We start from the raw sequence: 16,293 nt of genomic DNA on the forward strand, positions 1-16,293 counted from the left end.
CTCCCGTGTGCACTCGTCCTCCACCCACCACTCCACCGCGTCCCGGTCCCGCACCGTCACCGTCACTCCCACCCGCGTCTTGCCCCGCCGCTTACACCGCGTCCACACCCCCACCGCTCGCGTTCCCACGCCTCCCTCCCGCCGCACACGCGCCCCGCTGCTCAACACTCGCTCATCCTCCGCGTGCGCAGATACCTCCCCAATGTCCTCGGCTGCCCCCACGGACCCTTCGTCCCGCGTCGTCCACACGTAGAACATCCGCTTCCCTAATCTTTCTCGATGCCGCGTCACCCGCCCCGCATCACTTCCATTCCCATCTCGGCTGTACGCACCCACAGCCCGTCCGCCAAGCACCACGTCCGCGTTTGCCGCGTACCCCCACAAAGGCGCACGCGTCCCCACGTGCAGCCGTGACGCCGCCCCGCCCCCGCAGTCCTTCCTCCACCACATCCGCACCGCCTTGAACGGCGCCACCCCGATGATCGCGTTCACTCTCGATCTACCCTTCGTGCGGCATGAGTACATCACATCAAACACGGAAAACGATGTCGCCGCGACCACCCCACCGTAGTTCGACCCGCGCAGCTCCACCCCCACCGCCTCTCCGTCTGACTCGCTGTTCGACTCCACCACAGGCGTGTCGTAATACTGCGAATGCGCCCCCGTTTCCAGCGTCAGGTACAACCGCGTTGATAGCACACTCGGCCCAAACATCGTCCCCGCCTTATCCTCCCCACGAAGCGAAACCGCTTTACTCATGTCATCTCCGTTTCCCGCAAACCATCCATAGTCGAGCTTCTTGTGCTCCCCATACCCGCATATCTTGTCCCACGTCAGCACCAGTTTCGTCTCCTCGTCGAGCAAAAACTTCATCACCACCTGCGATTTCTCCCTCTCCCCGCTGGCCCCTTGCGAGCACCCATGTCGAAGCGTGATCTCGCCCGTCTTCTCGTCCACGTCGTTGGAAAAGTCTTGGATCTGCGGGTGGGCCCGTCCGCCAGTAGCCTGGACGCGCGGCTGCTTGAAATTGTACCGAGAAGCATCTGCGTACATAAACTCGAACGTCACCTGATCCCTGTACTCGCCAAACACCCGCACAGTGCACACTTGTTCACCATCAGTCGTTTTCGGGCTTTCACGGCAGCTCGACTTCCAGTTTGAGGCTACTACGCCTTTCGAGACCACAAAATCCTCATCGCGAAAGGCATGCACCCCCGCTTCTTTCACAACGAGCCCAAAATCTTGGAATGTGTCCTTCTCAGGCTCTTCCTCGGTCTTACTTTCGCCTTCGAAGCTCTGACTGCATGATGTTGAAAATAGCAGTGCAAGTGCACACGCACACAAACCAAAGTTTCTCATCGAGCTTCTTGTGTGCATCAGTGGTTTTATCAAGTTTCAGGCGCTGGCACTAGCGAAGTAGAGGGAGGCCGACTTGTTTTGGAGGTGCTTCACCCTTTTTCTCACTGACAGATTTATGCGTAAACAACGCAAAATGGCTTCTTGTCTCCACAGATAACTTTCAAATCGCCACAACTGAGTACGCAAATATATTAATGGTTTGCATTCATCTAGGAACTGTCCTTCTATTTGCTATTGAGCTGTTTCGCATTTATTTATGGTGGCTGAAAAGAGTGTAGATGTGTTCAGGCAGCGACAAAGGCCCACGGCTGCGGTGAGTTTTAAACAAACAAGCGATATATACATGAAAAGTACTCAAAACGAGAAGATTTCCATGGCATTCGTTTCATTGATTGCTCTGACAGATAGGTAACTGACACTTTTTCTTGAAAAGAAAGATTCAAGTGTCGGGTCGTTCCCCCGCCACATGAATAAAAGGGAAATTAGCATTGCTTAATTTCACTCATAAATACATCCTCCCTCTAGAGCGAAAGCGAAAGCATGGCCTGCTCTTCAATGACGAGTTGCAGCGTTAGTACAAGTTACTGATTACAAATTAGACGCTCGTTTTTGCTGCAAACCTTTTTTTGTTTTTTGGGCGTCGAGGAGAGGTCCAAGAAAACAAGTCCTGAGTCTGTTTTAGATCCAGTGTGCTTTTCTCTCTATCAAATAGTTCACATCGAAAATCCTCGGCAACCGCGAGCCGATCTTGAATATATCTCCACCAAGAACAGTGCTCATGATTAGGGCAGTCTAATGGCGAGCACCAGTACTTTTCCTTTCAAAACATTCATGTGCAGATTATGGGCAAGGACGTTTATACTGGGCTTGCTTTGCATATGTCTGGCTCTCGGCCAGGACGATGATTTGGAAGACGATGTGACTTACTCATCATCAGAAGCGCGAAATGTGTCGAGAGAAGCATACAACCAATTTCATCTTGTTCTTTCAAGTGAAGAGGATGACGTCACGGGACAGGACGAATCTACGAATGTCGTATTTGCGAACGGCAAAGTCAGCCAAAGCTGGATTCCCCTTACAGAGGTAGAAGTACGCGATCCAATTCGAATGCTTTCCATGTTTCATCACGATCAGTATACAGACAGGATCTCATTCGAGTATTCGTTTGGAAGCTTTTTGAACTACGACATTCGCTCTCCTATCGCCACGACGGATAATGAAGATATTGCTAAACCCAAAGTTGTTGACTATCAGATAGACGAGGAGGACCAGTCTGGATCATTTACAGTTGTGTATGACTGTCACCGGCATCCTGTCGATGATCAGCTGCGCAACACCACCATTTCTGTTGTCTTCCCGGTGGTGGGCGGACTGTCTCTCTACTTTTCATTTCGGAAGAGCTGCGGGGGAGGTCACCACAAGTTCATAGAACTCGGATACTTCGAAGAATCTTCAAATGCAGCATCTGAAGTAAGCCGGGTACCTTTTATTTCTTCAAGTGCAGGGCCAGTATTTGGTCCCCATGTTATAAGTACGAAGCTCTATATTCACTTGTACCATCCTGCAATGTCACAAGAGTTTTTTCATGTCAACGTTTCCTCCGCAAGTCCATCACTGCTCATACATAGTCGTGGGCAAACGTTTGGCGGAATCGTCAAGGCATCGGAGTCTACCGTTTTGCATTTGCTTTATGACTGCCAAGGGAACGGCAAAGTAGAAGTATCTCTTTCTATTCCCATATTCCCTTTCCATGAACTTTCAGCCCATTGGGTAAAAGACTGTGGTGGGGGAGATGCAAGAGGCCTGCACGTCGGCACACGTTTATCGAACATGACTGATGTTGTGGCAAGTGCTGAAACTCGTTACAGATGGAAACTGGCGATGCAGACAGAGGCTGGTAGCATGCCCGCCGATGCACCATTATTGAATTCATCTACACGAGTCAAAGACTTCTGGCTTTCTAATGATGGCATCCCTATCCACGTGGCACCAGCTATTATCACCGTGGGAAAACCGGATGTACTTGTTCCAATTCTGTCATATCCAGAAGCAAAGCATTCTGGCATCGCCCAAGGTACAAGTATCGTTTTACCACAGGGAGAACATGTTCACATTCAAGTGCGAATGATTTGCAAAAGAAAAGGCCACACGCAAATTATTGTGACCTTTCCCATTAAGGCCTTCTCTAACGTCGAATTTGGCTTTTTTAAGGCGTGTAAAGCGCCTAGACGACATGTGCACTCTGGATTCTTGCGTACAGCGAACAGTGTTATGGCGGCCTCGACCTTTTTGCTGGCGGGAACTTTTGCGTATTGGTGGATTTGGCAGCTGCGAGTTGTGGGGGGTGTCGCAAATATGAAGCCATCGAATAGACATCGCCCGCAAAAGTAAGATAAGCAACCAGCGCGCAAGGCTTCTGTGGCATATTCTCGGGCTTGGCGGCACTCGCGGCTCTAAATGTCGGCTTGAGAACGGGTTTCAGCGTTTTTGAGCTTTGCTTCGACGAGGCATCTGTTCCAGCGCTCGATCTCCTTTCGGCATTTCTTCTCGTCGTAGTTCTTCCTGCTGAGACATTGTTGAATTGCACACGCGTAAGTGTGGCAAACATTCTCCTCATAACTGAGATGAGCTGTCTTGTCGGACTGCTTCTTCCTTACACCTCCGGCAGTCATCTCTATTCTATCTGCGGAGTGAGCTAGCCGATAGTGCACCGAGAAAGTAGCGTCCAACGGCCGCTGGAAGGCTCGGTATCACGGGCAGTTGAAGGCTGTGCCCCTGACTGCGAATGCAGATGGTGGCAAACCGCTTCTAGGGGTTTCAATTGATTCTGCCGTACGAAGGAGGCGAAGGGTTCAAGCGAAATCGACAACTGTGGCAGGGCAACGACAAATCGGCAGGGGTATTTGTTCGGCCTGGAGACCGCTTTTTTCGCCTTACGTTTGAAGAAAAGATGTTTAATTAAGGAGACCACACCCAGAGTTGGATAGCGCAGATTATGGCCTTGCTCCTGTAGCAACGTAGCAACTATACAACTTCACGTAGAGTTCATGTACTCCTCAAGCCGAAACGCGGTTCTTACCAAAAGAAGCGATATGCGCAAATGACCCGCTTCCTTCAAATCGTACAGTAAAGCATAATCAGACATCCGAAAATCAGCCGTATGGTGAACTGGGCAATTGATAAAACGGAACCCCTGAGATTGCAACTAGTCATCCTCGCCGTCTATTGCGTCAGGAATTTCGTTCGTGAAGTCTATCTCATCCTCATATTGCAGAGCAAGATCGACCATGAGTAGTAAATCCGCTATGGAGTCGTCGTCGGAAGCGTCGAGTGGAACAAAACTGACCATACTGAACTCTTCAAGAAGAGCTCCCATGGCTGAATTCAGTCGCAGATACTTCGGACCTGTGTGCAGAGACAACTCTTGGATCAGATTGTCAATGTCTGGGTACATGTACTCGTCGAGCTGACGCTTGTCCACGCCTCGAGCGAGGTCCATTTTTGACATCACGTTGATGTGTGGGATCTCTAACTGAATCATAGCAGATAACGCGGTGATACATCCACCGAAAAACTTGGCCCCATCAGTCATGAATTGTGAGTCAAGAAGATATAAAGCTTGGACGCGAAAGTCCCATCGATGTAAATATGAGAGGAGGTCCTTCATGAATGGAAAATGAGTGTACAATTCAATCTGACCAGGCAAGTCAAACACTACGTAGTCGTTATCAATGAAAGCATCTAGTTTGTCCTCCAACCATCCGATATTTTTCAGCAAGAACTCCATGCAGTACACGAGTGCTCCATTTGGACCCAGCTCCAACTCTTCGCCGACATCTGCAACTGAAATGAGTTCGCGAATATCGATAGTCATGTTATACTGAAAGTTTTCAGCTGCCTGAAGCAATACAAGGACAATTGTATGAGATTAAAGTTAGAACCCTCAGTGCTATGGCTCGGTTGCTGTTTGATGGTTTGTACCGAAAAAGGTAGAAATGGCACTTACTGGATCAAGGTTAATAACATGCAATGAACGTTTCTTATCATTGCAATATCTTTGCAATTCAGCGCAATAAGTGCTTTTTCCGCCTCCGGCTGGACCTAGGACGACTTGAGCAAACTTAACCATTTTCGCCTTTGCCTCCAAAGCTGTAAGAGGTTATGGGCACTTATTTCGCTCAAAATTTCGACTCGTTCTCTCTGTACCGAATTGTGTGTGGGCTTTTGGCATGCCGTTGTCGAAATGTCCCAAGTACCCCGCCTTCAGCAAGACTTCAACCGAGAAGATCATGCAGCATGACAAACGACTTCTGGCTAGACAGGAGCCTCAATCGTGCAGATCTACAGAGCTTAAAAGCAAGATAAGGTGCGAGTATGCACTCGCCGAAACCCCGTTAAAACAATTAGTCGAAACGAAGGAGCAATGGGACACGGAAGGGCATTTCATATGATCCAATTCTTGTAGATCACAAATCCTTCTCCGAAGGAGAGCTATTTCGGACCAAGAATTAATTTAATTTTATCGCACGGCAGTGGTTTAGCCAACCAAATATGGCCAAGTCAATGTCACGGCGGCGTTGTGTTTGCGCAGTTCCGGCCGGTGACCGATACCAATAGTCCGGTCCCCGCTGCTGGCGATCCGGCCGCTGCGCGAACCATCGAGAGTTAATACGGACGACCGGCATTGCCTTAATCTGTCCCCGTAACGCTCTCTGAGAGGAAAAGAGCAACTGATTTTTCTGCGAGAACCGTTCACCCGAACAGCAACACGATGCCAGCCCTTGCGAATCCTGCTCCCGATGGGGAGGAAGTAGAGATCAAGCCGAAGATGCGCAAGAAGATGGAGTACTTCAAGTATTTGCAGTCTGCTTTCGATGAGTACGACCAGGCCTTTTTGGTCAATGCTGATAATGTTGGCTCGAAGCAAATGCAGGAGATTCGTATGAAGAACAGGGGCAAATGGTAAGTCTTCTGCATTTCGGTCAATCTTGATGATCGCTTGATTTTACAGCGCGGGATCGTAGCGGGTCCGTGTAGTCTCGTTCTCGGACAATGAGAGTGTAATGCGATGCATCTTTTTCCTCTTCAATGAATCGGAATAGCTTATTCTGACAACTCGATGCATCCACAACCGGTTTTAGCCTTTTTTTGTTTGGGAAAAACACTCAGATGAGGAAGGCCATCCTTGAGAAGGCCGAGGAAAACCCTGACCTCAAGCAGCTCACCGAATATTTGAAGGGAAATGTTGGGTTTGTTTTCACGAAGCAAAACCTCAAAGGTATCCGTGACGGCATTCTTGAGAACAAGGTTCCGGCCCCTGCCCGTGCTGGTGCTGTTGCTCAGGTTGGTGTCACGATTCCTGCAGGTCTGACTGGAATGGAACCGACACAGACAAGTTTCTTCCAGGCTTTGAACATTCCCACGAAGATTAACCGCGGGCAGATTGAAATCATGTCCAACGTCGAGCTCTTCAAAGAGGGAGACAAAGTTTCCTCCTCCGAGGTTGCGCTTTTGACTAAAATGAAAATCAAGCCATTTTCCTACGGTCTTGTATTCAAGCAAGTGTATGACAAGGGTACTATCTATTCTCCGGATGTCCTTGATATCACCGACGAGCGTCTCTCTCAGTCTATCTCTGCTGGCCTCGCCAACATCGCGGCGATCTCCATGAAGATTGGCCATCCGACAGCCGCCTCTGTGCCACACTCCATCATGAATGGTCTGCAAAACATGGTTGCTATCTCTCTCGCGACGGATTATGTTTGCAAGCCGGCCGAGAAAATCAAGGCAATCCTTGACGACCCCGAAGCTCTGGCTGCCATGGCTGCCGCGGCAGCTGCTCCAGCAGCTGGTGGTGCTGCTGCAGCCGAAACAGCTCCGGAGGAAGAAGAGGAAGAGGAGGAAGAGGAAGAGATGGACTTCGATCTTTTCGACTGAGCTGTGCCGAGCCAATAAATCTTGCCATAAATCTTTCCTGAAGAACTATAGTTTACCTGTATGCTTAACTGCACGAAACTATCTTTTATTCTAGGAAATGACATAGCCACCAGAATCGTGGATCAATCTGCACTCGACCGCGCAGCAGCTTGGACAGCACGGTCGCTCTGAGAAAAAACGTAATCCAGCTTCCTCTCCAGTAGCTCGTTTGTGCCTCTCAATCCCTTGACTACATTCGCTGCCCATTCGAAGTATTGGGCTACGCGCTCTGGCGTCCAGCTTTTTGGAGGGTCTGACAACAAATCCGTCAAGTTGTCTAACTTGTCACCCAGTTTAACCAATTTTGCCTCTCTGGAAATATGTGGAGCGTGTTCAATTTGCATTTCCTTCCGGCGTTCTTTTGGTAAAGACTTGTCATCAGTAACTTCGTCTACAATTTTTGCCACATCAGGTCCAAAGAGAGATCTGACTTCATCTAAAGTCGCGTCAGTATCCTCAATTGTATCATGCAGCAAAGCCGCAACCAGGACATTTTGGTCGGTTACACCACCCTCGAATGCTAAGCGATGTGCAACTCGCACGGGATGGCAGATATAGGGATGCTGTTTGGAGTTTTTTCTTCTCTGATCTCTGTGCTTTTCGGCACTGAAATGGATGGCCTTCACCATCCTCTTCGACTCAGAAACTCTTTCTGAGACACTGTCAGTTGTCTTCAACAGAGCCGGCATAACTTGGCTCAAGGCGATGCCAACTGCAAGGCCGGTGCCCGCAGATGCTAGACAAAACATCAGCGCCTTTTTGTCATTCATACTATATCTCTGTCGATGTCGCAAAGACGTTCCGCCGAGAAGAACGATTCACTGCCCAAAACAGTAAGAGGCAGCGGGAACGCAGGTGGGAACGGAGGTGAGAACGGAGGTGGGACGGCAGGCAAAGCGAGCTCACCCTAGTATACACACAGCGAACGCAGATGTTTCTTTGATTCTTGGAAAGAAACGTTAAAAGAACGTGGCCCACAGAAGCCAGGTTGCTATCTCTTTCCTGTAGAACCGGAATAGGGGTCGTCGGTGAGGCTTTAGCGGCTTCGCGTCGTAGGACTGCGTTATTTCCCCGCGAAAAGCCGAAAACAAGCAAAAAATGAAACTATCCAATAATCTCCAGCACGAAGATCGGGAATTGATCAAGCGTTCTTGAGAGATGGCGCACACAATCGAGAGACTCATCAAGAAGCAGAATAACTGCGCTATTTGCGGACCTCGTCTTCGGAAGTTGGCGAAAAGTCTTCATTCTTTATATGGCATTCTGTGCCCGAGAAACCAGAGTACATTGACCTGTAAGCAATGCACTTTCGTGTAGTTTGAGGTGCATCTAGTTTTCAGAAGGATCTTGTCCTAAAGAAGGCACTCTCTCTTTTTCAGGTTTTGGTCAATGCCCTGTTTTCCAGGGATACACATGTGTACGAGTTGGTATTCCGACCATAGCTGATGAAAAACGTCTGCAGGCAAGCACGGAAGTGATGCAGTTGCCGGTTGAAAATCGCAGTCAGCATGCAAAATAAAAAATGGTGCAGCTGTCGGAGAGCAAGATATAGAACGGATACATTGTACGTCGCCATGTTCTGTTCACAGATTGAGAAATAGTTCTCCGCGGCAATGACTGCACTCGAGATTGAAACAGGGTTTATGTTTCCTACGAAGGCGTGAAAGGTCTTTGTACTGGATCGCAAACACGGTAACCTCGGACTATCTCACTGCGATGGTAGAAAATTTTCGGCTTGACACTACGACTGAAGCACTTCTGTTGCTTTCTTGTCGTCACCCTCCAGGGCTTTGCTTATCTTCTGAAAATTTGTACTAGTCAACCTTGATGCAAGCGAATGGTAAAACAACATAGAAGCGCGCTCTGCATTCGACGCAATGGCTTCAGAAATACCGGCAACTCTTGCGCAATAGATACCACGAGAATCACCGCTTGAGCCGTTCCGCAGTTTGTATAGAAAAGTAATCTCCTTCGTCTTCTCGTTAATAACAGCTGCCATTTCATACAGGGCGGCTCTCATCTTATTGTTGTCCTTGCACAAAGAAACAATGTTCTCTCCGAGATGAGAGTAATGAGTGGAAAATACTGTCAGCGACTTGTTCATATTCACAATGTGTTTCAGACTGGCGTACGCCACAGCATAGCCATCGTGTGTTGAAGTGCCTCGCCCAACTTCATCTGCGATGATGAGAGACCGTGACGTGGCGTTGTTCAAAATGTGCCCAACCTCCTCCATTTCCACCATAAATGTAGATCGACCTCTAGCAAGATCATCGCTTGCCCCCATTCTTACAAAGATTTCTTCAAATGGTCTAATACGTAAGGATTCTGCTGGTACGTAGCATCCCATTTGCGCCAAAATGGCTCCTATTGCAATTTGTCGCGCCAGGGTCGACTTTCCTCCTGCATTTGGGCCTGTTAGGACCATAACATCTGGTTTCTGCTCACCTCCGAGGTATACGTCGTTGGGAACAAAGGAGTCCGACTGAGCTGCTAAGGTTGGATGGCGCAAGCCTACGGCATGAAACTCTGCTTGCAGATGACACTTTGGCAGAATCGTCGGACGACACATCGGACCATTTCCTTGCCCACGGCTCGTAGCCGCCAAACCTATCAGTGCATCTAACTCAGCACTCACCCGAGTTATTGCAGCCCATATATCATATTCAGCGTCAAACTGACCGATCATATCCCGAACTACAGATGCGCTCGCAATTTCATGGGCTTCCGAGGCTTCGATGTGCTTTCGAATAAGGCGTCTAATCTCTGATGTGTAGAAACGCTTGACTGCCTTAGCTTCTGAGACAACCTCGAATTCATTTGGTGTTTTCCCCTTCAATGTCGTAAGTTTCACTTCCAGTTGAAATGGCTCCTTCCCACGATGATAGAACTTGATAGAGTTGTCCCCGAGCTTCTGTCGCCACTTGATTAACTGACTAGACAACTCCGATTCTGCACTCTTTAGCACATCCCGACATTCATCGTACAGCGGAACTGCTCCTCGATTGGGAAGAATTTCTCCAGCAACTTCAGCGGCGCGGAGGTCGAAAGCTTCACCGAGAAAGTAGTTCAGTTTGTCCCGAGCTCCCTTCGAGACGCCGCACCCGGGTGAGTACAACCACCGGAGCCTTTTAGACTTAGGAGAGAGCTTGTCCATGACCTCGCGTAAAGTGTCCACGGCTTCCAGACAATCTTGAAGGCCACGAAGAACAGCGACAAACCCTCTCACGCGGCGTTTGTTCGAATCATCAAACATGACAGCGCCGCTGTCAACTGTAGCTTGCTGATGTAACTTTGGCAGGGCACGCTCTAAATCTTTCTTCGTCTTCAGATGTTTCAAGACTTCCATTAGGGCCGCCTCTTCCGAGGAGTCTTCTAATATGTGTATATCGCCTATTGCATCAAGCCTATCGTTGATATCAGTAGAAGATACGAGAGGTTCTGCTATCCATTTTCGAAGTAGGCGGCGACCTGCCGGAGTTCGAGCTCGATCCACAAAGGAAAGCAAAGTCCCTCGTTCCGAGCCGTCATTACAGGACGACAATATTTCAAGATTCTGCATCGTCGGAGCATCAATTCGCAGGTACTTTGAGTCTCCATTAGGAGAAAAGGTACTCTGGCAGGACTTGTCCTCGTCTTCCGGGTTCTTCGACGTTGAAAAAAGATGATAGTTTCCAAGAGATAGCGTTTCTTTGTCGATGATAAGTGATTTTAAATGGGATGCCATTGCTCCAAAAACCTCTTTGCAAAGTGCGTGGTCGTCAAGGTGTTTGCGCACCCGTTTTAGCTCGCATTGGCTTTTCTGGCTCGTGAAGTAAGTACTCAACCATGACGATGTCATTGAAGAAAACCCTCGTCTTGTGCTGGTCTCGATGATCTCAGCTTCATTACTGTTAGCGGCCCATTTCAGAATCCCAGCCAGCCTTTGACTCGCAGCGGAGAGATTGGTGATAATTTCGTGAGGTCGCAGGAATGTCACAAGGCGTTCTGTCTGGGCGAGCCGGAAGTCATCCATGAACTCGCCGATGCTGATGTTGCCGCTCGCGACATCTACATAGCAAACCCCGATTTTTCGCGATGGTGTTGAATCGTTCAATTCTTTGGCCCCTAGACTTCCAGTCTCGGCAGAGGAGGCTGCTTCAGACGAAGACGCACCTTCCAGTATGGATAAAACATACCTAGCTCGGTGATCGCGTAATAACCCCTCGTCAGTGACAGTCGCTTTCGTCAAGATACGGACGAGACTGCGATGGCACACTGTAGACTGGTTTCCGGCTCCAGAGTTCTTCCTCTTTTCTGCTGCATTCGCTGTCTCTGTCTGTTCTACCCGACCTACTTTGTACCCGAGATCAATTAAACGCGCACAGTGCTTATCAAAGCTCTGTTCGGGTACCCCGCAGCACCTCATGTCAACCCTTCCACCTCGGGTAAAGTTCAATCCGAGCTCCTGGTGACCAATATCAGCGTCCACGTCGTACAATTCGTAGAACTTTCCTTTCTTAAAGAAAATGATGACGTCATAGTTTGCGCTTTTGATAGCCCAAAACTGCCTTTGAAACGGCGTGAGAGGGCCTTTCTTGGAGCCCTTGGTCTTCTCCCTCAGCATTTCTGGTGGGACGAAGAGAGTTGTTTTGTCGTAGTTGGGATGATTGGGTTTTCGCTTTTGAGAGTCTCGGATATCCACAGTCCACGAATTCCTTTCGCACCAATTGTTTTCGTCCTTACCAATAACTCTTCCTTGGCTGTCGAGGGCGCCGAGCTTGCGGCGAGCATCTCGACGTGGTTTGGACATTGGTAAAGGTTCTTGCGTTCCATTTTCTGTACCCGAGTCGTCTTTATCGGTGCGTTTCAAAGAGAAACGTTCAATAGCGGGCTCCGTATTAGCGCTTTCGGACAGCGTTGCAACTTCTGCCATCAATTCGTCACTCTCTGCGACTACTGCGTCGCCAGTGTCTCCAGATCGAGCGGATGCGTTCGAGTCTGCCTTATTGTTGGGATGAAAAACGGTTGGACCGGTCTCCAGAACAGCTGAGGCCGAAGGGGTAGTGTCAGAGTCATCATCGGAGAAGTCTTCGACTCTGAGGACTTTTCTCCTCTTCACGGGTGGGCGCAAGGGGACATCGTCTTCCTCGGTGAAAAGCTCGCGACGAATTTGCCCAGCGGACGAAGCAGACTTGGCGGAAGCAGTTGGGCCCGCGGCATGAACGGTAGAAGAAGTGATGGGGCCATCGCGGTCATCAGCAATGGAGGCGGTCGTGCTCGGGGTCATGGGGTTATGAGAGGGAGTCACAGCCTTCGTAGGCGTCGCCAGTGATTTCTTCGATAAGGAGGATGGCGTTTGGCGGGTAGAGGAGGGTGCAAAGAAACTCAGGATGGACTTCTGCATCTTACTCGAGCCTTTTGATGGCGTGGAGCGCTTCTGCTTGGTGGTACGCCTCATGGCTGAAGCTGGTCTACCACCTGAGTGGGCAGGGGTTGAAAAGGAGAGGCGGTTGTTCGGCTTTCACGGGATGGGCGGATGGTTGAGCTGTGGGTTCCGTTGCCACTTTAGTTATATGCATCATTCCCGGCAGTTGCACCGATAAGCAGAGAGTGTTGGTGTTTCCATTGGTCGGTCGCGAATCCGGACAGGGCGGTTTCTCTTCGACCTCGGGTTCCATTTTCCCGCCAAAGCGACTAATCCAGGGTACGGACTCGACTTGGCTTGAGCCTTTATTCCGCACCTACGCCAACCGGCTGGTCAACAGCATGTGATTCATTAAAATTAGTTAAAAAACGCCCACATCGCTGTACATGCTACAGCACCCACTCTATGGCACCCTCCTTGCAGAGAGGAATTACTGTAAGAAATTCGACAGTAGCAAATCTGCGCTACTGGATCGAGGTCGAGACCTTTTCCGAGGACCACACAAAGCAGTGCAACGTCTTTTTTTCAAATCTCGCTGTAGAGGTCCCAAATAATAACGTTGAATTCAATTCACACTGTAGCCGACCGAGATCACGTCCACCTCCCATCCCATCCCCCGTTCGGCAGTCAAGGAAGGCTGCCTTCGACTTTTGACTCGGTAGAGAGCATACATTTGCACTTCCTGTTCTGCGTCCAGTCTTCGATCCTTGATCTACGGTCTCCATTTGTACCGAAACTGCCGAGCTCATCTTCAAGCGAGCCCCCATGGAAAACTCCGGCGCCTTCGTCTCGCCCCTCCCAGTCCTGTCCCAGCGACGCCCGGCGCCCGTCAAGTCGCGAGTATGCATGGCAGCCGACAAGCCCGACGAGAAGAAGCCGTCCGGGGCAGGAAAGCCCAAGCCCGGATCGCGGCCAAAAAAGACCATCAAGTCAACCGCGACGTGGGCCAATGTCTTCCTGCCGCAGTTCGGAAGGAAGGGGCCCGGCTCGAACCCCGATTGGGACCTCCGCCCGGCCAGTCTGCGCAAAGAGGAAGAGGGAAGGGGCATTTGTGACCACTGCAAGGGAACCGGAAGTACCAAGTGCAGCTTTTGCAGCGGCTTGACGCATGTCGGCGCGGATGGCAAGGTCAGGCCTTGCCCGGCGTGCGACGGAAATGTCACCGTCATGTGTTCCGTGTGCTTCGGGACGAAGAAACAAATTGAAATGGTATTTCGTCCTTGTTTTACGTCTTTGCCGCATGCGTTGCTCTTGCAAAGGTAATGATGCTTGTCGACTAACTTTTTTTTTCTTTTTTTTCGGCGGCCGGATTCTGTGCTTTCCTGTGTTTGACGTGGCAACGTTCCTTACGTAGACCGGCAATTGGTGGGAACGCGGCATTGCATCCTTGTTTAAAGAGTAAGAGCAGACATATGTCCATGCTTCTGTCATAACACAGTATCACGTTTGCAACTGCTGAGGCGTACTTCTGCCTGCCGCGATTTTCCCGGGTGACATAAACACGCCAGAAGTCAAAGACGGTCTTACATAAAATATCTTCATGTCTGATGGCACACGTTTCGTATTTCTTCCTGACCCCCACAACCAATACGTTTTTGTTTTTTTTTTTCCTGCAGAAAAATAAAACACACGTCAGTGTGTCACCCTGTCGGCTTTGAGAACGTACCTTGTCCGACGGCTTTGGTACCTTGAAGCTCCTGGAAGACAAAGATGTGTTTCGTAATGTATTGCAATCGCATTTAGCTGTTATCGATACAGTGCAGTCATTGCCAAACGCGTTGTCTGAAAATTCTGCTTGTAGAAAATCCGAGCAAACACGACGCCAAAACACGCGTTTTCGTGACTGTTGAAAAGTTGGAGACCATACAAGCGTGGGTAATATCCTGTTGCAGGAGGATTGTTACCGCATTTGTAGAAAACAGCAAGTGAGTGGCCATTTAGCCATTCACTCTTATATTTGAGCCTTATTTGTTTATTTCTTTCTACGGGCTTTGTCGATCCTTTTAAGACACGACGAAGCCATCCTCACGAGGAGTTTTTAGGGTCTCACCGGGTGTATTGGGGTAGTATAAAAGCAGCTCTCCATCTTTCTAGTAGAGGAAGAAGGAGAGCAGCACACAGAGAAGAATTTCAGCCATCCTAAAGGTCAACGTTCCGTACGTCGGAAGACAAGGGTGAATAAAGAGGTACCGTCCGTCGGTGCTTAATTTTCTCGAATATTTTCTGTATTTTTCCTCAGTTTTTTCACATTTATGAATTATCGAATTTCTGGGAAACTATCGAATCTCAAGACCATTACGAGTGATCTCCAGCTTGCAGACTAGGGTTTTTGCTTTCGGAGGTTTTTTGCGACTACCACCACCCATCCCACCGCTAGCCAAACTTTTCTTTGCACACAGGACGCGCTGCCGCTGATTGACGTGAACATTCTTCTTTGACAGGTTCTTTACCTGAAACGGTTGATCCCGTTCGCCGGGGACGCGAGGTTGGCGACTTGAACCAAGGCAATCTCGTTACCGGAGCCCCACCGGTTCTTCGGGGCGGATAACGGTGTTTGGTGTAAAAACCAGGTGATTTCTGATCGAGTGAGCTGACGGGGTGTTGTACCGCTGGTGTAGAGCATCGTCTCCGTGGTTTTCGAGATGTCAGGAGGCGCTGCAGAACAGTCTAGGGATAGCTCGGTTGACGCTTCGGAGCCGCTGTTCATGCAAGGATTGTCTGATAATCTTTTTCAAGGGCTGAACGACGTGCAGAAGGGCTTTATTACTTCTATTAGTTTGGTGCAAAGTTCTCATGAAGACGGAGATGCTCTATTACGGGCAATTGCGGACATGTTTTCGCCTAGTCTACTCTTCAGCGAAGAATTAAGAAGTTTACCGTCCGTTTATTCCGAACTTCGAAATTTTCTGGACACTTGTAGTGCTCGAATGACCCAGCATTCATCGTGGAGAATCATGATGACCCTGGCATCCAATGTCTATGAGGAGCAGGAGGACAAACAAGCAGCCATTGAGATTGTATAGGACATCATAACAGCCGGACGCCGAAATCGTGAACAAGTGTCTGCACCTCAAGCTACTGTCTCCACTCCTGCCTTCGTCGAAACCTTTCGTCATTCTGGCGGTTCCTCAATGGACAAAATCGCCCACAATGTGGCAATGAGGCTGAAAGACAAAGATAAGAAGTTCAGCGGTGCAATTGGCAAATGTTGGATGTAATACGTAGACGAGTATAAACAACTCGCTCGTGACTACGGGTTGTCCGTTTCCCAAAGGTTGCAATACATTCACAACATGCTTCGAGGTGACGCAAAGCGATTCTACTTGGACAAGATTGATAGATATGCTACTTCTTTTAATCAGGCCGTCGATATTGTCCAGAAAGAGTATAATTCTACAGTCCGACAGACAAAGGTCAAGAATTACCTCAATACTTTAAGAATCTCGAAGTTCGTCAACACAGGAACAGAGATGTCTGACGCCCTTGCCAAAGTTCACAACATAATCAACAAGCTCTCTCGCCAAGGACCTGCATCGCACCGGGGTGAAGCA

General features: G+C 49.3%; 6 protein-coding genes; 2 read left to right on the plus strand and 4 right to left on the minus strand.

Annotated features, from left to right (window-relative positions):
* Nucleotides 1-3,628: 3,628 nt before the first annotated feature.
* On the minus strand, nucleotides 3,629-3,976 carry CHC_T00006918001 (hypothetical protein). The gene has a single exon (XM_005710198.1). The coding sequence runs from the start codon at nucleotides 3,974-3,976 to the stop codon at nucleotides 3,629-3,631; it is 348 nt and encodes a 115-aa protein (XP_005710255.1).
* A 325-nt stretch (nucleotides 3,977-4,301) lies between these two features.
* Nucleotides 4,302-5,233, minus strand: CHC_T00006919001 (hypothetical protein). XM_005710199.1 is given in 2 exon segments: nucleotides 4,302-4,564; nucleotides 4,565-5,233. 1 exon segment carries the CDS (start codon nucleotides 5,231-5,233, stop codon nucleotides 4,565-4,567), a length of 669 nt encoding a protein of 222 aa, XP_005710256.1. The 3' UTR covers nucleotides 4,302-4,564.
* A 75-nt stretch (nucleotides 5,234-5,308) lies between these two features.
* Nucleotides 5,309-5,488, minus strand: CHC_T00006920001 (hypothetical protein). The gene has a single exon (XM_005710200.1). The coding sequence runs from the start codon at nucleotides 5,486-5,488 to the stop codon at nucleotides 5,309-5,311; it is 180 nt and encodes a 59-aa protein (XP_005710257.1).
* Nucleotides 5,489-6,008: 520 nt separating this feature from the next.
* Nucleotides 6,009-7,296, plus strand: CHC_T00010341001 (60S acidic ribosomal protein P0). XM_005710201.1 is given in 3 exon segments: nucleotides 6,009-6,130; nucleotides 6,131-6,321; nucleotides 6,501-7,296. The coding sequence occupies 2 exon segments, from the start codon at nucleotides 6,131-6,133 to the stop codon at nucleotides 7,294-7,296; spliced, it is 987 nt and encodes a 328-aa protein (XP_005710258.1). The 5' UTR covers nucleotides 6,009-6,130.
* Nucleotides 7,297-9,076: 1,780 nt separating this feature from the next.
* CHC_T00006922001 (hypothetical protein) lies at nucleotides 9,077-12,127 on the minus strand. Its single transcript, XM_005710202.1, has 5 exons — nucleotides 11,491-12,127; nucleotides 10,989-11,433; nucleotides 10,629-10,949; nucleotides 9,375-10,559; nucleotides 9,077-9,350 (listed from the first exon to the last, which is right to left on the minus strand). The coding sequence occupies exons 1-5, from the start codon at nucleotides 12,125-12,127 to the stop codon at nucleotides 9,077-9,079; spliced, it is 2,862 nt and encodes a 953-aa protein (XP_005710259.1).
* A 1,243-nt stretch (nucleotides 12,128-13,370) lies between these two features.
* CHC_T00006923001 (hypothetical protein) lies at nucleotides 13,371-14,306 on the plus strand. XM_005710203.1 is given in 4 exon segments: nucleotides 13,371-13,507; nucleotides 13,508-13,951; nucleotides 14,097-14,144; nucleotides 14,145-14,306. 2 exon segments carry the CDS (start codon nucleotides 13,508-13,510, stop codon nucleotides 14,142-14,144), a joined length of 492 nt encoding a protein of 163 aa, XP_005710260.1. The 5' UTR covers nucleotides 13,371-13,507; the 3' UTR covers nucleotides 14,145-14,306.
* Nucleotides 14,307-16,293: the final 1,987 nt, after the last annotated feature.

The sequence above is a fragment of the Chondrus crispus genome, genomic scaffold, assembly GCF_000350225.1.
Source record: "Chondrus crispus Stackhouse genomic scaffold, scaffold_54, whole genome shotgun sequence".
NCBI classification, from domain to species: Eukaryota; Rhodophyta; class Florideophyceae; order Gigartinales; family Gigartinaceae; genus Chondrus; species Chondrus crispus.